Source organism: Myiozetetes cayanensis, unplaced genomic scaffold (assembly GCF_022539395.1).
Source record: "Myiozetetes cayanensis isolate MyiCay16 unplaced genomic scaffold, myiCay2020 scf13, whole genome shotgun sequence".
NCBI lineage: Eukaryota > Metazoa > Chordata > Aves > Passeriformes > Tyrannidae > Myiozetetes > Myiozetetes cayanensis.
Window position 1 is genome coordinate 10,977,338 of NW_026086937.1, and position 22,603 is coordinate 10,999,940.

General features: G+C 46.1%; 2 protein-coding genes across 4 annotated transcripts in view; one reads left to right on the forward strand and one right to left on the reverse strand.

The window, feature by feature from the left end:
• The window catches only part of BDH1 (3-hydroxybutyrate dehydrogenase 1), a 21,571-nt gene extending 16,437 nt beyond the window's left edge, over nt 1–5,134 (reverse strand). For 2 of the 3 annotated variants that reach the window (XM_050308360.1, XM_050308357.1), the window contains exons 1-3: nt 4,986–5,134; nt 3,700–3,831; nt 638–710 (exon numbers count right to left, since the gene is read on the reverse strand). In XM_050308360.1, coding sequence (XP_050164317.1) covers nt 638–710; nt 3,700–3,782 — 156 coding nt within the window. In that variant the 5' untranslated portion in view covers nt 3,783–3,831; nt 4,986–5,134. Of the gene's footprint in view, nt 1–637; nt 711–3,699; nt 3,832–4,575; nt 4,597–4,985 lie in introns of those variants that run through there. The other variant, XM_050308358.1, reaches the window with a different exon arrangement.
• LOC126636308 (D-beta-hydroxybutyrate dehydrogenase, mitochondrial-like) lies at nt 5,110–22,427 on the forward strand. The gene is made up of 5 exons (XM_050308361.1): nt 5,110–5,205; nt 9,330–9,440; nt 14,857–14,998; nt 18,532–18,684; nt 20,251–22,427. Exons 1-5 carry the CDS (start codon nt 5,110–5,112, stop codon nt 20,730–20,732), a joined length of 984 nt encoding a protein of 327 aa, XP_050164318.1. The 3' UTR covers nt 20,733–22,427.
• Nucleotides 22,428–22,603: the final 176 nt, after the last annotated feature.

Genomic DNA, 22,603 nt, shown 5'->3' on the forward strand with positions numbered 1-22,603 from the left:
GAGCTATAAATTTGGCTTTCCCCAGCATACACAAGGACCAATCAGGGTCACACTGGAAGCCCAGCAGTGATACAAGAATCGTATCTGAGTTCCTCTGAGACTCTGTTCCAGAGTTATGGAGCAAGCTGTGCATGTTCTAGCACTGCTACAGTGCTGAGTTCTGTGCCACAAGAGAGGCAAGAGGGCAAAATACTCCCCTTCCTTTTGCCAGGCACTGTTCCTGGCAAGTCAGCACCTTCAGGGAGAGGGCTGTTAAAGGGGGCCACTCTCCAGATCAAGTGGTGAGAACATATCAATTTATTTACGTCTCTTTAGACAACCACACCCCAGAAAGAGTGCTTTATTAAGAACTTGTCATGCAAATTCCCTCCACTCTAAGGTGGAAGATTTCATCTGCTGAGTGAGTTCCAAAAATAGAAAAAGCCCACTCGTATGATTGTTTATTTCCATCCTTAGCAGCGTGTACCGTGCTACGTCAGTGGAAGCTCTGTGATAGGAAAGAATGTGGAGTATGTTGGAGAGGTCCAGCTTGGAGTCTCTCTGGCAAATCAGAAAGACAAATCTGGTCACCAGGCATCAGGGGTTTTAAAATCTCAGCTCAGCAGAACAAGTTCGTGGAAGGCAAACTCACACTCACCTGATCGACTTCACTTGCATAAGAGCGACTGCCACATGGGGACAAGACAGGAAGGGAAAATTTCTGCACAGGCCTGTTAAAAAAAACCAAAACAACAGCACAATCAGGCATGGAATATCTTGTCCATATCTTGCTGCTGCAACATACACATGAAAAGAAATATATGCTGCCTACATACATGATGTAGGCTGTCATTTGAGAAGATAGAATCCAGTTCTCCTTAGTCTGAGCCTGTGTGTTTCCTACAGTATGAAACATTTGTTTCTCCAAAGACCTTGATGTTATTTCCAGCTGCAGAACCTGTCTGGGTATTATGAAGAATTCTAAAATAGCTCCTGATCTGAAGGCACAAAATGGGCAGTGAAATGTTTACATCTTCAACAGCAACAACACTCTCACTTAAGGGTTGCACAAAGTTGGGATATGGGAAGTCTTTCATTTATCTGATGAGATTATTCTGCTATGGTTTTGTCTCTGATACCTAGCCTGAGGTTGAATTTGCTTGGATCTATCTCACTGCTTCTACACATAGCTCCACGCTTCTGTCATCCTGGATGACACTTCTGCAGTGTCTACCCATTAGATACTCTTAGATTTTATATCCCCTCTTTTCGACTGTTAAGCTAAGAGACGTCTTTGAGCAATACTTGCCATGCAGATGTGAAGCTCCTCCGTACAATATGTCTGACTCCCAGCAAGATAAAACACGTTCACAAAGACAGACCAGAGCAAAGCAACAATGCCTTCAAAGGAGTGAGATTTTATTTAGAAAAGCTATGCTACCATTAGCATTACTCTGTCTTAGGTCTTGCCATCATTCATCAAAACTGGGCCCGGACAACACACTGGAATGACTCCAAGCTCTGTCTTTGCCAGCCACCTCTCTGGACTTCATCAGCTGTTTCATTTTTGCTTCAGGCACTGACATTGCCCTTCTGGAGCATTCCGGCCTTCCCTTAAACTTATCATACTTCATCTACCCCTGGCTCCTCTAACAGCATCTATCCTTCAGCAGAGCTTATCCTGCAGGCTGCTTTTTTGTCTTCTAAGTGAACTTGCATAATCATTCACAATTATCTCCAGCTCAGACATCACAGGCGCTCCCAGGGTGACCTGTGCTACACTGCACAGGAGCTTGCAGACACTCAGGCCTCTGAGCCATATCTTGGGAAAACAAGGCTAGAAAAAGGATCTGTGAAAGCAGAAGCCTTGAACCAGATGGGAAAGGAGCTGATTTACATTCAGGCAGTGGTGTCCACTCACCTTCCTGCAACAGTTTAGCCCTTTTTCTAATTTAGTGTCACAAGTCAAGTCTTGAAATAGCTACAGCCAATTTAACTGCTGCAAATGTCAGTCCCCAGGCAAAGTGTGTGCTAACATCACTGACCTACAATCCTGGACTGGAACTTTTACTTCAACAATAAGCTTCTTGGTGTGTCCTAAAGAGCCCAGAAATGTTCATAACTTTTCTTTTAGTTGCGTGAACTTGTTTTTTATTTTTCAGTGTCAGGTCTGGTCCTGTTATTTCACTGCAAAGCACTGATTTTCTGCACTCAATTCACAATAATGTGCAGAGAATGCCTACTATATTTACTGACATTCTATATCCTACCTTGAACCTGAAGGCAAGGACAAAAAGTGGATGTTGGTTGCTGATCAGCAGGAACATCATCAGCAGAAGCAGCCACGAAGCAATGTGAGCCCCCACACTGTACACGGACGTACCAGGAGCCATTTTTGTCACTCTGCATGACTGAGTTCTAGAGACCACAACCGAGACTTTCAGAATACACAGATGGTCCTCAGATTGAATCTGTGCTTATAACCATGCATTGGCTTTTGTTCAGTTCCTCCAAAAAAAGGGAGCTTGAAGAGTCAAGTATATAAATCCTGCCTCAGTGCATTAAGACACTGGTTTACTGACAGCACTGCCTTTCAGATGAACAGCTGGATTTTCATTTCAGGTTTAGCAGCTTGTGGAGACTTGATTTTTTTTTGCCCTGAGTACAAGATGCATGAAGCACAAATACACAATAAGCAAAACAGAAGGAAGAAAAAAAAACATGCTGGAAGTTCTTTTCTCAAGTTAATAAAACATTAATTAGTATTTTTAAGGCCACAGCAGATTCCTGCTGGTGAGCTTTGGTGTGTGTGGCGCAAACAGGAAATAAAAGTGTTTGCACAGAAAATTAACAGCTTAGCTATCTACAACACCCTGTTACCAGAGCCACCCTTGACCGTGATGGTGCTGGACACCCCTATCAACAGCAGTAGAACACTGGAGGTGGCAGCTCTTGTTTAGCAGGCCATAAGCCACTTTTAAATGGCTTATGTACAATTAGTGGTACATAGACCACTGTTTGGGAACTCTGCTCTAAAACAAAGCCAAGGAAAGCACTTGAACTTCCTCTGGATTTGGACTAGTAGGGTTCCAATCATATAGCAATATAAACAGTGGGGTTTTCTTTCAGAACTAGAAATAGATAGCCAATTTTCCCTTCACGTTCAGAAAAAAACAGCTTCGTTACTCAGCCCACCTCCATTTCTCACTAAAACCTTCCTTCTTAACTTTTTAATTTAATGTGATTCATTGCCTCTTGAATGAAGTCATAGAAACATATGGCAGTTTCTTGCACTGCAGAAAGGCCTACTTGCTGATATTCAAGAATAAATCCTTGCTGGATACTTAATTAATGCTCTACTCCATACATTTTTCACTGCAGTGTGGGAAAAAAAAACCCATGTTGCCAAACCCTCCTTGCATATGGAGTCCATCTCCTCTGCGCTCAGATCAGTGACTGAGCACTGGCACAGGTTGCCTGGGCAGGTTGTGGAATATCCATTCCTGGAGACACTCAAAAGCCTCCTGGACAGAGTTCTGGACAACTAACTCTAGGAGGCCCTGCTTGAGCAGGTGGGTTGGACCACGTGACCTTCAGAGTTCCTTTCCAACCTCAATCACCTTGTGACTCTGTAAATAAACTGCCCCACTGAAATCAAATGAATCTTTGGTGTGTGCTTTACTCAAGATCTCATGCCTTCTTTTCCACCAAGTTACTTACCTAAAGCCACTCCCTGGGTCCTTGAAATTCAGGGCTTTCACAGAGAACTTTAGGAGAGGCCGGGACAGCTTGGTAGCCAACATGCTTTCAATTAACACACTCTACCAAGAGCAAGACTGTTCTTCCTTAGCTCTGCAACACAAGAGAGCACCTCTGTTTTAGTTGCTCAATTATTTTGTAAGACATGCTGACTCCATATATTTCAACAAGAAAATAAAGTCCAAAGGAACTCATCTTTTCCCCTTGCAGTTCCTCATGCTGAGATAAACAGCTCAACCTTGAACCACTTCAAGATACTTTTAAATAAGAAAAAGCATTATAAGTAAACTACCAAGCAGGGAGACATCTAAACAAAATGTGAACTTCTCCTTTAATGCATCTTCAACTGTAGTCTCTGAAATAGGTAAAAATTAAGGTACTTACATGGAATGTATTATTTCAAGTGAGCTATATGAAATAATTTTAAACCAAAATATAACTTCAAGTCACAGGTGTGTATGTATTGATGTTGTGTATTTCCAAAGGAATCCTTGGGCTTTAGAGTAAAAAATAAGTTTCTTTGCAATTAAGTAACTGGTGGCGTTGGACTAGGCACAGGGAACCACCATTAAACTCACTACAGGGTGAAAACACTAAAGAACAAGACTTAGTTATGGAAAGGCAATTTCAATCACGTTTATCTTGGATAAAATTGATCCATAGCACAAAAAAACCCCAAACATTTTCCAGCTTAATGCACAGCCTCCTTTACTGAAGCCGAGAAAGGGTATCTGATTGTTAGGTCTTGTTTGCATCTCTGCCGAAGGCTGGGCCGCCGCCGCGGCAGCTCCGGGGCCTGCTGGGAGCCAGGCCTGGGTTGAAAAACAGCGAGATTACCGCAAAAGACAGCATCGGTGGGCACCGAGCTGCGGAGGGAGGGAGTGGTGCGGGCTCAAGACGACACGCTGCATGGGTTAATCCTCAGAAATCCCGGTGGTTTGATCAAATTTTGGAGCTCAGCTAGTGCCTCGCAGTTTTTTGCGAGGAGCTTTGCAGGGAGCGGGCGAGGCCCGGGTTCCCCGCGGGCCCCCCAGCCCGGCCCATCTCCGGCGCGCAGCTGCCGCGGCCCCAAACGCGGGCCAGGGAACGAGGGGGCGCGGCCCGGCCCGGCCCGCGTGGGGCGCTGCGGGCAGGGGCCGCGCTGGGGAGATGCCGGAGCCACCCGCCCGCCGCGGGCAAGGTCGCCGTGTGGACCGGCTGTCGGGGCTCCACCAGGGTACCGCGACCATCCCCCTCCCGCGCGTTACCTGGACCGGCGGGTGCCGGGAGCTGCTGCCGTTTGAATGAGGCTGGGCCGGGGCCGCGGTGCCGGGCGCGGCGGGGGGCGGGCCGGGGGCAGGGCCGGGCCGGCGGCGGCGATAGGCTGCGGCAATGGGGAGCTCAGCGGGGCTGTTGTTGGCTCTGGGCGCTGCGGGGCTGCTAGTCCTCCGCCTCTTTTTGCCGCGGCGGGCCCGCCGCGCCCTTCCCGTGAGTACGGCGGAGAGGGACCGGGTTCCGCGGGGCACAGCCCGCCCGAGCGCCCCCGCGCCTAAGATGGCGCCGGGCCCTGTAGCCGGGCCGGGGATGGTGTCGCAGCCGGAGCGGCCCTGCCCGGGCCGGGCTGATGGAGCCGGGTGCACAATGGGAGGGGGGCGAAGCGCTGAGCTGGGCCCGGCCCGGGGCGGTGCGGTCCCCCCGCGGGGTTCGCCCAGGCCGCGGTGCGGCGGGCGCTGCCCTCGGATCCCGCGGCGCGGTGGCTGCTCCGCTGCGCGCCCCGGTGTGCCTCACTTGGAGGGGAGCTGTTCGTACAATCATAGAATTGGTTTCGAAGCGACCGTAAAGATCAGCCAGTTCCATCCCCCCCTGCCATGGGCGGGGACAGGTTGCTCCAAGCCCTGTCCAACGTGGCCATGAACACTTCCAGAGGTGGGGCTTCTCTAGGCAACCTGTGCCAGGGCCTCACCTCCCTCACGTAAATTTTTTTTCCTAATATCTAATCTGAACCTACTGTCTTTCAATTTGAGCCCATTCTCCCTGTTACTATATGCTCTTGTAAACAGTCTTGCCCCATCTTTCCTGTAAGTTCCCTTCAGGTTGCAATCATGTCACCCCAAAGCCTTCTCTTTTCCTGGCTGAAGAGTCCCAATTCTCTCAGCCTTCCCTCATAGGAGAGGTGATCCATCCCTCTGATCGACTTGGTGGCGTTTTCTGGACCTGCTCCAAAAGGTCCACATCCTGTGCTGAGGACCCCAGATCTGGATGCAGCACTGCAGGTGGGGTCACACCAGAGCGGAGTAGAGAATCATCTCCCTTGATCTGCTGGCCATGCTGCTTTTGATGCAGCCCAGGATACGATTGGCTTTTTGGGCCAATATTTTTGCTTCAGGGCCTCCAGCTCAGTCCTACCCCCCTGGAATAACATAACAGCTGTGGCCTGCTTGCAGTGTCCTGCTTCACTCTTCCGTCCACTCTCCTTCTCTGACCTTCCCCATCCTTGTTGCACCTGGAAAAATACTTTCATTTTAAGTGAATAATTTCAGTTCTTTATCCTGGGATTGAAAACCTCAACTTTCCAACCCCGGAAAAAGGGAACAAGCCGAGTTTACTGTGTAGCTGCACCCATCTTCAAATCAATCTGTTTGAGAACATCAGGGTAGAGCATAAAAATCCAAATCAACAAATCAAATCAAAAAAGTGGCACAAGAGAAGATGAAGTCTAGGTAAGCATGGGTTCCCTCTTTGACTATGGAGACAGGCTGAAAAAGTAACTTCAGTTTCTTCATCCTATTCTGCAATAAACATGTATAATTTTGATAGATCACCTGCATTAGTAAAATTAATTCTACTATGTAATAAAGCACTCATTCCCAGCAGAAAAAGCTAGTGAGGTGTGTGCACCTGAGCTGGCTGCAGGTTAAAATCAGGCTGCCCTGCTGGGGCTGTTTGAACTGTGAGGCTTGTGTATTACAGTATTGTGTTTCACACAGTGAGGACACAGGCAGTGTTACTCTGCCCACATGCTTCAGCAGCACCTCTGGTACCAGAAGTTATTCTGTGCTTGTAGCACCAGGTGCCCTATCAGCACTGTATGTGAGAGCTGTCCCCTGTGCAGTTTCCCAAGCTGTGCATGAATGTGAGTGAAGGAGGCCCCTGAAGTTCCTCAGAAAGCTCATTAAGGTCACTGTGCTGATAGCTGGTCCTTTCTGCCTGTCCCAGCACTGAGCCATACTGTAAGCTGCAGACTGACCTTATCAAACTCCAGGAACAGGCCCATTAGGCCTCATCTTGGGACCTTATCCTTTCAAAAGATAAGGATGACTGGGCTTTTCTGTGTTTGGAAGTTTTTCTGGGATAGGATCATTTTTACTGGGAATGGGGTTGCTCCCTGCTCTCATCCCTCGGAGCTCTCTGTCCATCAGGTATGGCACAAACAAGTAAGGTACAGATGTGAGATGTATTACATCCCTTGGGTTTTTGCTGCTTGTAGGTGCTGCTGAGACCTCAGTCTGTTACGAGCTGTGCTGCTGAGACCTCAGTCTGTTACGAGCCATGCTGCTGTAGTCTTGTTTTATTGCCAGCAATTAGGGTCATAGCAGATAATTAACAAATAATCACAGGAACCTTCTCATACTGTAAATTCTCATACTGTAAGTTGTTCCTTGCTTTTCTTGCTCTTATAGGCAGCTGAGAGGATTTTTAAATCTCTTCCTTTCTGTCTACATTTTGGTGGTTGGTTTGGGGATATTTTTTTTTTTAACTAGGGAAAGCAAACCATCTGCTGAGAGCTAAAACTAAATGCACAGGGGAGCACAGCCCAGCCATCTCCTGTAGCTGAGCTGTCCTGATCACACCAGCTGATGAAGGAGGAACTAATGATGCTTGAAGATTGGGTATCTTCTTTGTTTGCCTGTCCTGTGTTCTGGAAGTGATTGTAGTTCTTCCTTCACAGTTCCTGCTTTTTTGTAAAGTTCTCTGTCTTCAGGATTCAGAGGCAAAGGGTCTAGGAAAGTGAGGCAGAGGAAGAAAACAGTCAAATCCTTTCTTTTTCCGTGAGCCACCTTGTTGAGTTATTTTGGGAGGTGACTGACAAATTCTGTGATCTGGTTCATGCTTGATTCTTATCTCTCTTGGAGTTGTGTCACTGTCAATTAAATTAGGACTGAGAACTATATATTTAATTCTCATTTATCTTTTGTCCTTTAGCTGTAGCTATCTTCAGAGCTTTAGTCTGTAGCTGGGTGCTCTTTGTCTGAAACAGGAGTCGGTGTTATTGTGGGTGTTTGTGACATAAATGCAGGATAGACTTTTGATCAGTTCTTGTTTCAACTTCAGCTCATGACTTCCCTTTGAGAGCAATAACTTCAACATGAGTTATAGGACTGGGTGTAGCTTATTTGCTTACTGCTCTCTGCTTAGGCTCACCTGAGTTTGTGCAGTAATGCTCTGATCACTATCACCCTGCAATTATCCCTTATTGCTGCTTTACTGCACTGAGTGTCAGCAAAGCAAGAGACAACAGAGCAATGGTGATTGACCCATTTCTGTCTGAAAAAGTGGCTGGACAAGCCGGTGCACTTCATACATAAGTATGTTCATATTCCAGCCTTTGTGAATACAGTAACAGGGAATATTAATTGCAGATATCTTCATACAGATGGAATTGACCTCACTTCCTTATTGCATGTTCTAGACTTTTATTGCTATATCACATTATTGCCTCATGGATATGGTTTCAGCTTGGACCATTGTGCAACACAGCAGCTGGTAGCCTGCTAGTTGGGTTAAAGTGTTAGGAGTTCATTGCTTCACAGCTGTGGTGAGAAGATGACTTTCAAGCAAAGACAGAGGTTGAACATGTTTCTCTTCAGGATTTGGGATTCTGGATTTGGGATTTCTCAAGCCTGTTGTGTCATACGAGCTGGAACATCAAATCTCTCTCAATTTTTCTGTCAGTCAAAAGATAATAATGATGTAGGAGAGAAATGTAGGATTTGAGAAGTTGTTCCTCTTAAGACTGATGAGTTTCAGAAGGAAACTCTAACCTGCAGTCACATTCCTTCATGCTAAAATACAGCAAGGAAAGTGCTGCATAGAGTGGGAGTTGGTGGGGAACAGACAGTCATCACTGGCAGCTAAAAGAGCTGCTGTACTGTTCAAGCCAGTGACATCCTGCCATTTGGATGTTTTCTATGCTGCTTTTTCTTATAATGTCTGTGAGCTGGTAGGTCATTAACTTCTTTTTAAATGTTTCTGTTCTCCTTTCGCCACTGATACTTGAAAGAAAAAGTTCCTGTTCTAGCTCAGGTATGAAGGCAACACAAATTGTTATAGGCCAGCAACTGAATAAATTTAGGATTTCGTGGTAGCTGGGAGCTGATTGTGTTTCTACACTACCATCTTGTCACCTCGTTTACACTGGCTGACCCACTGAAATTATTGGGGTTAGGCTGCAGTGAGGTCTGTGTGCAGACAGGTAATTTGCATCTGGAATTGTACCTCCTAAATGGTGTCTGGCCCTGGCTTCAGGTGGCTCCTGAGGTGTGGGGCAGGGTGCTGGTGATACCTGCATTGCAGTGTCTTGTGATATCATATGATTGTCTTTCCCCACACAGGCTGAAGGGAAGGCAGGGCTAATAACAGGCTGCGACAAACGTTTTGGACATGCCTTGGCAAAACACCTTCATGCAAAGGGATTTACAGTTTTTGCTGGATGCTTACTCATGGTGAGTAGTGATATCGACCAAAATTCTTCTCTGATTAGAGAAAAATGCTTCTCAAGTCAAAGCATTTTCATCAGCAATCTTCTTTTACCCCAGTCCAAGACCCGAGAGAGATGCAGTGGGCAGGGATCGTTACATCTTCTATTGTTTCATCTGCCTGTTGCATTTTGTCATTCCTGTAATTCTGAGCTCTTTACACCAGGGTTTGTCTGTCAACTGCATGTCTGTACAGTAGCTTGCACAGTAGGGCACTGTTTACTGCTAGAAGCCTCTCAGCAATACCACAGCACACTCAGTAAATCTGACAGGCCAGGACTGCTATGGCACTATGGCTTTCTGACTGCCCTGGCATCATTGTTGCTGTCCTTCACACTGTCACTTTTCATGGACCCTCTTCTCAAACTCATCTTTAAGCTGCCTCTCCTGCATTATTCAGGCTTGGTTTCCAAAATGTCTTCTAACTATGCTTCTGAAGCTTCTGTAGAAGCTATTTGGTTTCTGGATAGCTGAATAAACAAATTTAATGTATCTTTCTGACGTCTGTAGGTCTCTGTGTTTGTCTGTAGGTTTCTGTGTTTGATAGTGACATCACTTGTAAGAAATCAGTTTAGACACACTGAATCAGAAGTTGTTGCAGACCCCTCATCCCACAGTCCCTGCTCTTGCATGGGACTTACAACTTAGTGTTGTGAAATCCTCTTTATAAACTGGGTCACCTTCACTTCCATCTCAGCTAGAATTTTACCCCTGCTATGCTTTTTTGCTGTTTTGATAGTCAAAACTCATGTAATTTCTGACCTGGATTGTTCATAGCCACTCATTTATCCATTTTGGTTACGTTCTTCCATCACACCAGAAGGGAAAGTTATTATCAGCTGACATATTGTGTAACTTGAGAGCAGGAGAGTCCTGTTGGAAAACTGCCACTGTTTGGAAATTTCCATACAGAGGCACTGTGTAATTCCTTCAGTAATCATGTCATATGCTGCTTCGGGATGCCTATCTGTGCTGATAGCAACTCAGGCACTCACTTTGCAGAGCAGCAAATGTAGGAAATAGAAAGCAGAGGGGAGATAGGGCGGGCTGAGGGGGCTTTTAAGAAGGCAGCGTGTGGAGCAGAGAAGGAAAGTCTCTGCTGCAAGCCACATAAAGAAATTAAATGCTGAAGTGAGCCCTGCTTGCTTGCTTAGACTGTGAGCTGCTGTAGGTTCCCTGCAGGGTCACAGCAGGTATGGAGGCAGTTGTTATAAAGCTGGTGCCATACTCTTAATTCACACCCAGTTAGTCCATCACCATTTACTTACATGCTCTTATACAGAGACTTAAAGGGTCCCTAATGTACTAACTACCACATAAAGCTCTTGTATTAAATACAAGGCTGTCAGGTGCATCAGGAGGTTCTTAATGATCAAACAGTCAAATATAAAGTTGCAGGAATAACAAGAATACTTCAGGCAGGCTGGGATAGTACTGGAGAGGATCGAATGCGAAAGGGATTACATTTAGCATGTGCAGGTAAGCCCACAGAGAAAGTTTCTTTTAATATATTAGGTTTAAGATGGAAGAGCACACAGAAACATATTATAAAATAACCTGAAATGTAGAAAGTACAGCAGAAGTTGAAATAATCATTGTCTTATGGTCTTTGATCCTACTGAGAAGAGAATAAATTGTTTTCAGATGCCTACTGCCAGCAGTTGTCATGAGGACATGCAGGCAAGAAAAGGTGAAGAGCAGGGAATGTTTACATGAATAGAATGTGTTCAAGTTCATCAGGCCTGATGAAATGTAGTGAAGGGCATTTAAAGGATGAGCGATTGGGATTTCTGCCCCATGGGTAATACTTTCCAGAGCACCTTGAGGCCAGGAGATTTTCAAAAGGCTGGAAGAAGGCAGATATTGTACTTCCCTTCCCAAAGGAGATAGACCTCTGAAACTGCCAAGCAGGCAGCTCACCTTCAGTGCACTAGATGAAATTGCCACACACTGCTCCGTCAGTTTTACAAATGACTGGATCACAATGTGATGGACACTGTGTAAGTTTACTGGGAACAGACTGTGTCCTGTCAGTCTAATCTTATTCTGGCTAAGCAGCAGAGTAGTTAAAGGGGAAGGAATAAATGTATCCTGAATCAGGGTTTTGTTGCAGTCCCTCATGATAGTCTCATGAGCAGACTTGTGCTCCAAGTGACTTGTGCTGTAAGTTCAGTCCCAGGACCATTTTCTTGGAAGTACCCTCTGGAAGAGAATTTTCAATTGGAAAAAAATATGCCCAGAATCAGGCAGAGAAGATTGTAGGCCCTTTTGGGGATAGGGTTCAAAATGATCCTGACAGATCGGATGGAGTCTCAAATCAATTACGTGAAATCCAGTAACAACAAGCATGAGGTGTCCGCTCAGGAAACACAGGAAGGGAGCGAGTGGACGGGTAGCAGCAGGGTGGGGAGGAACTGGCGCAGATAGAGCAGGCTGGCTGGATCCACGGGTGTTCAGCATTGTGTTCGTGGCTTCCTGATTCCCCCTGACATCTCACTGCAGGTGCCTGAGTGCTTGCCACAACTTAATCCTGAATCCCAGGAGTTTTCCTAGGAAAAAGCCATGGCTGTGTCTGTTACAGGAGGGCTCTCTGCTAACAAATGCCTGTATGATCTTCCTGTTCCTCAGCACGACTGCACTGGGATCCTCCAAACCAGAACAGAGGAGAGGAACCAGAAAGGGGAAGGGGAAGCAGCCAAAAGCTGGAGCAAGATTCCCCAGCTGGGTAGAGAGGGATTGTGACGCTGCTGGGCTTCCTGACCAGGAGCCCCTGCTGAGCACAGGGTGGGGTGGGGTGGGCATGCAGAACCGTGCAGGGCTGGGAGGGCAGGATAACTAGGGGAAAGGAGATAGCTGGGAGGAAACAGCAAAGTCCCACTGAAGGCCTCTGGAGAATACTTAGGCAGCAGGCTGGGCTGGAGCAGGGTGACTTTCAACTCTGATGGAACTGGGAAGGGGAACAGACAAAGTGACAGCAAAGGGAGAGGGGCTTTGCAGGAGCAGTTGGGCCATTACTGCCAAGACCTTGCTTGATTCATGGCTCCTGCTGGTGAATCCTGAGGTCAGGAAGGTCATCCCTGGGAGGATAGCCTGTCTGGTCCTGTGGGAACTTCTCCAGGTGTTTTCCCAGCCAGCAAATCTACCATTTAAAAAACAAGGAGGATGTACCATGTGGGTATCTCAACAGGAGATGTGCTTACAGCCCCTGAAGACCACAGAACATATGATGATGTTCAGTTGCTTCCATATGAATACATGGCTGCTTCATTTGTGAAGAGGTTTTCTGGACAAAGGAGTTAATCACTTTGTTTTACAGTTAAATAGTGACTGAGGTGGTATCTACAGCTATGAAGAGTGGTTCCAATTGATATTGCATGTTGAAGTCAGTCTTCCAAAGTCAATATGTTTTGTCATCAGTGAATAAATTGTAGCTGGGAAAGTAACTTTACAGATAAAGTTGCATTGGTGATAGGGGAAAATTCATCTCAATATGAACAATACAAACGATTTATGTTGAATGTTTAAGTTACTGTCCTACTGTTTCTTAAAAAGCAGTGGAGATATTTCTTGTTTAGTTTATAAGTATTGTGAAAGATTAAAAGATATGTAAGGAAAGGTGTTGTCAGTGCTGAAATGACAACTGGCACTTGAATACAGATATATTTTTGTTTTTATATAGATACAATAAAGCTCTTTCTTTACAAGCTGAATTAGCTCCACTTTATTCACTGTTAAGTAACTGAAAGTTGCTTTGTATAACTCAGTGAGATGCAAGAGCATCTTGCAGAAATATAGTGAGGCATCATACAATCGTCATCTGTTCAAAGGGAGTAAAATATTTTGTTGACTATGTTACTGGCTACTTGTAATGCCACTTTCAGAGGTTGTTTTTGTGGCCAGATAAGAGGCCAACACAGCATGGCATCATGTTTGATGTGCATGAGAAAAGCTTCAAGCTGTATTTGCTGTTCTTGTGATACTGGGAAATAAGTGAATTGTGAAATAACATGCAACCATGGGGCCAGAAATTCGTTCCTACTATTGTCATAATGCCAATGTAACTATATATTGATTTTTAAGAGGGCTACCCTGTTTTGCTCAATGCCGTGATGGGCATTTCATCTCTTTTATTATACGTCACTGTTCACTGGGCTGAAGGTGGAGATGAGATATTGTATACTGTATTAATTAAATAGCCTGAGATACTTATAAAAAACTAAGCAGTTACATGTTTTTTATATCTGCTTGTCTGCAGAGGCAGCTGAGCAGATGACTGTGGGAGGGTTGCTTGCCTTGTTTGCCCTTGTGCTGTGGGAGTTGATATCAAGCGCTAAACGAAGAGTGGCAGTCAGGCATGGTGACTCACCAATTCATAACTTTTTTCTCCCTAATGAGGCAGAGCCTGTGACTCAGGGAATAGTTTTGTGAATTAAATCTCAAGCCTGCTGTGGAACTGTGTGGCTAATCTGTTCTCTTTTCACTTTTATTTGTTATTTACCACCTGAGTAAGGCTTAGGCAGCAATCCTTCCTGGAAGTGACCAGGTAAAGTTTGGAATTTTAACTGTGTTTATGTTAGAATAAACAAAACCCCACCACAATAGTAACAGAATCTCTAATGATAGCAGTGGAATGGGGAGGAAAGAAAGGAAAAGAGTAGAAAGGAAAGCAAAGCCATCATGTTCTTATTACCTATAGTGTGGAAAAAAATAAATCTGTTCTTTCTTCCTTAGCCAGAATCTCCTTTCATGCCTCATGTCTGTAATAGTACTGTTGTGTAGCAGATCTCCACTGAGCATGTATTCCTGTGCATCTGTGCTGCTGTGCAGTAAGAGCACAATATTGTATAGGTTCAGCTGTGAAGGTTTCCTGTACATCAGACTGTTTGCTGTTGGCCATGCTGAGGGCATGCCTGCTGCCTTGTTTTCAAAGTGGTTTGACAATACTATTTCATTAGAACCCACGCAATATTTTGAGACGACATGAGTACAGTGCCTAATTAGCTGTTTGCTTTTAAGCCTGGGGTATCTGACTCCAATCTCCGTACAAGTGTTTGCTGTGTCACCTGTACGGTGTGGAGACTGAGGAAGTGGAGTCACCCACAGTTCTCCCAGGCTGGCACAGTATTTTGCCATTTTATAGATGTGAAACCCATCATGTGAGTAGCCAGCACCAGGGGGGCTTTGTGGCCCCTCGGGGCAGTGGGTCTGATGCAGTTGTAGAAGTAGTGCTGGAGGAAATAGATAGAAAGCATGTTGGTTTGTGTGGATCGTGTGAGCAGTGTCAATAGCTTCTATTTCCTGACCATGTGAACATGCCTGACCCCAAACTGCATTGCTGTTCTCGGTCCACCTTACTGGGACACTTTTCTGTTCTGCTGAGCAGGATGAGAATGGAGATGGAGCCAGGGAGCTGAAGAACATGAAGTCAGACCGCATGAAAGTGCTACAGATGGATGTGTACAGTGATCAGGAGGTGGCTCAGGCTGTGGATTTTGTGAAGAGGACCCTGAAGGAGCCAGAGAAAGGTATGTGGGGATCTTCTGTTCACAGAATCCTGTCTACAGAGCAGGCCATGCGCTGACCAAGTCATTCTCTCTCTGTACTGCCGAAAGAGGGTTAACAAGCCTGAAGACCTGTGATAGTGTGTGGTTGGCAGTCAGGCAGTGCTGTACCCAGGTCAGTGAGGACAATTGTCTTGCTGTTGATGTGGCAGCCACATGGAAAGAGACTAAGACTGGCTAGAGGATTAGGCTTTAACTCTGCATCCCATAAAAAGCAAGGAGTGGCAGCAAGCCCACAAGTATCTGTGTCTTTGTCCTTGAATGTCTGTGAAGGGCATAGAACAAGCCAGAGCTTGATCCCTTCCATGTGCTCCTGCCACAGGCTGGCTCATGCAGACCTTGCCAGTGACCCTGCTAATGAGGAAGTGACAGGCCCTGGCTGCCTATTGCAGTCCCCTCTGCTGTGCAGGTACAACTGAGTGCTGAGCTGGAGCACAAATCTGACCTACCCCAAAACCTATGTTAATCTTCAGCTGTGTCTGTCCATGTCTCCAGTTTGCCATGCAACATCCCAGAGGTGAAGTGGGATCCAGGGTGGGCTTGGTATAGATGACCTTAATCCACGTGTCACCTTAAGCATGAGTCCAACTCATGGATCCTAAAAGCATATCAAAGAAGACAGGAGTCCCTTCTTTCCTTCTTGGAAGTGGTTTGGCAGAGGGATATGAGTTTACTGTCAGAGCCTGATGTGACACTGCCTAACCTGTTCCCATGTAGTGAGGTTGTGAGGCTTCTTGCCCTGCATAGGTTTTTCTGCAGGCTCTGTGCCAGTAGCAAGCTGGACAGCAGCTGTAGACACAGGCTGAGAATGAACTGAAGTTTGGCATCTGTGGCTCCAGGACTTCAGAGTTGTGTGACTTGAAGGTGGTTGCTCCTCTTGAAGCTTGGAGGAGACTGCCATGGCCCTGTCTTTGTTCACAGGAAGTATAAAGCTAATAAATAACAATAGCTCTAATCTTCATGCAAATTACGTGAGCACACCTTTCCTCCTAAAACAAGCATATTAAATGTAACTGAGTAGTACATGAGCTCTGATCCCACACAGGTTCTCTCTGCATGGCTTTTCTTCCTACACAATCACCCAGCCCTCATCATACATTTCACAGCTTCTCAAGCTTTTCCTGAAGAGCCCAGCAACAGCAGTGGTGGCACAGAGCCATTTCCCACTGAGTGAAAGCTTGGAAGGCAGCAGCTCTGTTGCTTCTATTAATGCAGCAGTGTTTGCAAAACCATGTGTGTAGAAGGGACAGAGAAGTCTTGCATCCCTGATCAGCAAGTTGGACCGGTTTCTCCTGCTCTTGAGAGCCTTATCCTGTAGCAGTTTGCTCCAGCACGGTGTGCAAAGCAACAAAGCCTTCTTTTTAGGCCCATCAATGTGACTGAGATTTGAGGCTTGCCAATAGTGCTCAATAAATAAGTGCTGGCATATAGAGACTATTGAGGTGCCTTGCACAGAAGTGGTTGTTGCACACTGAATGTTGCCCCACAGGAGCTACTGCAGAACAGTTCTTGTGCTGTAAGGTTTTTTGTACCTCTTCTCCCTAAGCTGTGTACATAAGGCTGAACTAATTTCAATAGGAGTGCCTGTTTGTTTTCGGCCTTATGCAGTTCCCACTGTATTGTTGACACTACAGACGTAATAGTGATAAGGCTCTGCTCAATAAACACACTGCTGTCCAGCAAACAGCCCCTTGCCTGGGCACCCCTCAGCACTTTGTTCTGTATGTAACATGCCCTGATCGGTGAGCAACAGAATTCCAACAACAAACTATTGTAAACAATGATTCAGGGACGTTCATGAAGACTAACCTCATAACCCAGGAAATGGAAAGCATTGTAGAGAAATTTATGGGAATTTGTCAGGAATACTCTGCAGAGGTCAGTTTCTGAATAACAATTGGTAAGCCTTTGGTAAATCACTGCCAAATTTGCTCTGCGTAGTTTCTTGTTACTGGTGAAATTACCCCTCCAGGTGCCCTGTTTCCATGCTCCTCCTGCTAGCAATTAGAGTTTGCTTTGCAGCAGCATAGGGGACCCCTTTCAAGCTGAGATGCTGTGCTGGCTGCAGATGAGTGTGAATTTCAGAGTCATCTTGACCCACTAAAGCTGGCAGCTTCAGTAAGTGAAGCAGTGAGAGGCTGCTATACACAGCTGGTCAGCAGCCTCCAAGGAGAACAACCTCAGCTGGGAACAGGGCAGGGTTACCCATGTGAGAGCAGGATGTCGGGCTAGCAAGGGCATATTGGTGTTTTCAAATGCCCAGGAGGATAAATTCCATTGCACAATGGTAGAGTATTGCACTTTGCTTAGAGGACTGTGTTTGGTACAATAGATGGTTACTATCTGACCTAGAATAAATACAGGCAGGCTGGAAGTTGTTAAAATACTTTCATACATTAGGGCAGGGAAGCTGTGGAGCAGAGGCATGGCAAAGAGCCCAAAAACTTCTGAGAGAGAACTTGATAACTTTTATCAACAGGGTGTCATGACATTAGTGCTTTTGATAGCAGTGTCAGAGCTCCCTGGACATGAAGGATCCTCCTTAGCCCTGTGCTTGTTCTTGGTGGTAAGAAGAAGGTCAGGGAGTGGAAAGGGGCCCTGAATCCAATGCACCCCAACAGCTCAGTCCTCACTCCAACACAGTGCAAAATAACCGTGGTGTATGGCAGGACGTCTAATAAAGAGCAGCTCTATTATCTTGTTCCAGCTCTTCTGTTTGCTCCTCGTGCAATTTATGGCTGCACAGTCCAGTATTTCAACAAATCCATGAAGTGTGGATTCAGTGGTGCAGTTGTTTGCCACTGAGACTTCAGCAGTAATTGCTTTGAAGGGTCAAGTCCTTGGTGACCTGGTAAGTCCTGACATGTAAGGGGCTCAGTGCAGAAGCTCTTAGTAAGTGCAATCAACATAATTTTGACAGGACTGCATGCACAAAAGACATTAATTTTTAAGTTCTAGTAGCTGTAAGGGTTGGTTGTAAGTTTGCTAACCCGTAGTTAGGGTTGAGGGAAATAGGTACTTGGACTAAAACACAACAGCTGTTAACTGGGCCGTGAACTTGCAGATCAATACCATGCACTCTCCAAAACAGTGAGTCAGTTGTAAAGGGGATTTAGAAATCCATGGTATTTGTTTTCCTTGCCTTTTTTTTTTCAATTGTGGGGAAATTGAGCCCCCTCTAGAAATGCATAATATTACTGAACAAAGACAAACCTGGGACAAACAGGAGCCATGCGAAGCCCCAGAACAGCATTTGACCTTACAGGAGACATTCAAGGAGGCAAAGCTTGTGTGACCCCCTCTTCTTGATGGTCCAAACAAGCCCCTAGTATACCAAGAGTGTATTTCATCTCCTTGCTGGGTTTTTCTCTACAACCTTTTTTCTACAAGTCGCCAGTTCTTTGTCAAGATTTTAGGTTAACTGTGAGAAACAAGGAAGGTGGCTTTTCTGTGACACTCTTCCTTGTTCCACTCTTTAACCATGTGTTTTTTGGCAGGTCTGTGGGGCCTGGTGAACAACGCTGGCGTCTCATCCTTCGGAGAGGTGGAATTTGCAAGTTTAGATAACTACAAGAAGGTGGCAGAGGTCAACCTGTGGGGCACTGTGAGGGTGACAAAGGTTTTCCTGCCCCTCATTCGAAGAGCTAAAGGTACTTGCTGGGTAGTGTGGCAAGGCTCAGAGCTTTTGTAGCCCAGCAAAGAGATGTAGCTAAAAATCCAGGCTGTGCTTGGAGGAATGCCTGTGCAGTCCAAGGAGGCTGTGTGAGACATGCAGTGTAAGCATTTGGTAGTACAGGTCAGTCTTGGGGCAATCTGGGCACCTACACTGTAGGTGTTATCTTAAACATCCAGGATGTCAGAGACTTTTGTGTAGTGCTGGCAGATATCACACAGACAAGATAATCCAGAGTCCACTGAGCGCTTGTGTTTGGATAACTGAATCTTCTCCCTTCATGTTATTCAGTTCACAGATGACTTCAGGTAGGGATGGAATAAATGAGTCAATAGCAGCCAATTTAGATATCTTACAAGACAATGGTGTTATGAGAATATTATAAAAGATATGTATGAGCAGAACTCAGAAGAGCTTCTTTATTTAGCATGTGTGGGAATGCAGGCACAGGTGTGTGTTCTGTGAGGACAGAAAGGGGCTATATTGAGAAGATTGCTCAAATACCATTTTCAGAAAGCAAGTAACCACTAAACAAGCTCCATCTCACTGCAAAAGGGATCTTACCCATCAGGTCAGCAGGTGGTTCTCACAGGCTCTCTTAAGTTATGCTTAGGTCTGGAATGAGACAACAAAGCTGCCCACTTGTTTCTCAGCTAAAATTTCAAGCTGCAGAAGGATGTTGGGCTCTGTGGATGTGAAAATCCTCTCTGTAAAAATAGCTAGTGGGATTTCAAGGGCTTGTTTGTAAGCACATCTGAAACCGTAGTTGCACATGACATGTCTTGGATAAGGGCAGAGACACCCACAGAGGAGTGACCACTGCTGTCACCATCCCAAGGCAGTGCTTGATCTAACACAAGCTGCCAGAGCTCTGGAGTTGAGCTGTCATGGGCTGCTGGCAGGAGTTAGGACAATTGGTCTCCACTGCCCCATGGACAGTGGCACATCGAGTCTCCCCTTGTTTGTCTCAGGCATGGACACTGTAGGCCGACCATCTGGGTGAGCAAGCTGTGCTGCTCATGCTACAGTTTCAGAGAACTCTCTACTCATTCTCTGCCATCCAGCTCGTGTCTAGAAGCATGTAGCTGAGTTGGGCAGAGGGACTGTAGTCTAACCGTCGTGCTTACAGAAAGAACCAGAATGCTCGTATGGCGTCACACAGAGTTGTGAGCTTTGCAGCTTGTAAGCTGGGACCTTGAACCCTTCTCTAGCAGGACCAGGAGTGGGGCACACTGATGTGAGAACACACAGCTAGCTGTCCAAGAAGATCTGGGTACTTCCATACTTGGAAATTCAGAGGGAAATGTCTTGTATGCTCTGTAAATTCTTTTTGATACTGTGACAGGTGTGTACACCATCCATGGAGGAGGTCAGAGGAGCCCTGCTTGAGTCAGAAGAAAAAGGCTCCTTGACAAGGGGTTTGCATGCCTCTTCAAGATTCAGATCTTAGAAATCAGCATCATCCAACTAAGTGCCCTTTTACTGGAATATTCTGCCTGCTGCTTGTGCAGCCCATCATCTTTCCCTGCTCTTTTCTCTCTAGGCCGTGTGGTGAATATCACAAGCATGTTGGGACGGATGGTGAGTCCATCTCGCTCCTGCTATTGCGTGTCCAAGTTTGGGGTGGCCGCCTTCTCCGACTGCCTGAGGCAAGAGATGTACTGCTGGGGTGTCAGAGTCATCCTTGTTGAGCCCAGTAACTTTGTGGCAGCGACCGGCATCCTGACGGCAGAGGGCATCGACAAACAAGCCGAGGCTCTGTGGAGTGGGGCCAGTGACACCGTGCGGGAGGACTATGGGGGGGAGTATTTCACTCGCCATGTGGCCATGATGAAGTCCTTTGTTAAGAGTGGCCTGAAGGACATGTCTCTGGTTGTGAATGACATCACTGAGGCGCTCACTTCCCCGTGCCCCAACAACCACTACAATCCCATGGAGACCTACTGGTGGGTGAGGCTGCAGGTCATGACCCACCTGCCCACGGCCATTGCCGACTGGCTTTACATCCCTGGAGCCACCCTGTAAATGGCCATCCTTCAGGGATCCCTCCATGGCTCATACTCACGCACAGGTTACAGCTTGCCTCTGCATTCCTTGATGATGTGTCTCCCCTGTAGGTGTAGGATTGTGGCTTCAAGTCATGTGTTGTGGGATGGTAGAACAGCTTTTTCATTTGGTATTTTTCCTAATTCTTGTTTGTATTCCCTGCTGCCTTGATTAAAGTTGAAAGGTATTTTCCTTTTAACTAGGAGGCAGAGGAAGGTTACAATAATGGATCAAATACATGGCTAGTGTAATTGGGTCAGCAGAATTCCCCCAGCCATGAATTTGGCTCATTAATGGGCTCTTGCTTTTCCTTACAAGGACGAGTTGCTAATAGCAGAGCAAAGCTGTTGCTGTGAGATGGTTCAAAGGGAAAAACTAAAATAGAAAACCAAAGCAAAGTTTTCCATTTGATTGAAAATGGGTCAGTCACAGCCCTGCACTGTTTTCACGGTACTGCTAGGAAGCTCTGCTGCGCTGTGACTGTCTGCTCTTTCCAGGGAAACAGCCACACTGCCTCTAAATAGCCTCATTACCTAGCTGCAAAGAAGGGTTCTTCCCTCCCTGCACTGTGGCCAGGAGATGCCAGAGCAAACAACTGGGGATAGGCTGGGCTGGTGAGTGAGGTCTGAGCCATCCCTCAGTCCCTGTGTGAGACTTGCAGCCTCTCTCCACCTGCTGCTGCTGAGCTTTGTGGAACAGGGTTTAAGCTGATATAGCAAACAAATTTGGCTCCTCTGACTGCTACCTTAGGTGCCTAAACTACTCAGCTGTGGTACAGACACTCCCCCTGTTTCCCTCATGTCACTGTCCCATCCAGAATCCCTCTTGCTGGTGAGGGAGCTGCTCTTGGCTTTCCCAAATAAGGTTTTTGGTTTAATCCTCTGTGGTTGAACAGTGACAGGGTACTGTGCAAGCAGCATGGCCTTACTATGAGGTCTAGAAGAGTCCTTTAGGAGACACATTTCTTGTCTTTAATATTGCACAATGAAATCTCCATGTCACACAATCATCTCCTCTGAGAACCTCCTGATAACCAGTATGGCATACTTTTGCCCAGTATCTCCAAGGGTCTCTCCTGTTGCCTGTATACAGGACTGCAGTAATTTTTCCCAGTACTGGGGCTGCCTGGCTTCATGCCCTGTTGCCTCTGTTCCAGTGATGACCAGTGGTGGAGCAGCCAGTGGGCTGCGAGTGCTGCTGGCCAGGCTGGAACCCTACCCTCTCACTCTAGGGACCAGGTTTTCCTTCCACTGTTTTGCCTTATGTGAGATTCAGTGCCTGTGAAAAGAGCTTATTGATTGCTCTTTCTTCATCTGTCTCTGCTAGCTCTGATGTGGAAATTGTACCTTAAACTGTATACCACTGGCTATAAATTCTTAGAGTCTGCATGCAACCATGAATGCTGTGATGCCTTGAGCAGGCTTCCCTTGGAGATGCAGTCAAAGCAGCTTGTATTACAAGTAACAACTCCTGGAAATGCTGTTTTGCAGTTCTTTTTTATTCCAGATCATCGACACATGGAGATTGCCTGGGATCCAGAACCCAGAAGGATCCCACTGAACTGCAGCTTAAGCAGTGTTTTAATCACTTCTTCCCCCCTGCACTGTGAAATGTGATTACTGTTAAGTAGCTCTGATTTGCACAGAGAGAAAAATAAACTGTGAGATTTGTAAAGCATGTATCTCTGGCTCCAGTGCTAATTTCTACACTGGTTTTCTCACCCCTTTAGAATCTGAGGCCGGGATTTCATTAAGTTCAGTAATTAAGGAGGTGGCAATGCTTCAGCAGGTAGTGGGACTTTAGAAGCTCAATGAGAATGTCCTGGAGCAGAACAGACAGCATGCTCTGTT

Coding starts and splice junctions, on each gene's coding strand:
- LOC126636308 (XM_050308361.1), top strand. CDS start 5,110: ATGGGGAGCTCAGCGGGGCTGTTGTTGGCTCTGGGCGCTGCGGGGCTG. Junction 5,206..9,329: donor GGGCCCGCCGCGCCCTTCCC/GTGAGTACGGCG, acceptor TTCCCCACACAG/GCTGAAGGGAAGGCAGGGCT. Junction 18,685..20,250: donor CCTCATTCGAAGAGCTAAAG/GTACTTGCTGGG, acceptor TTTTCTCTCTAG/GCCGTGTGGTGAATATCACA.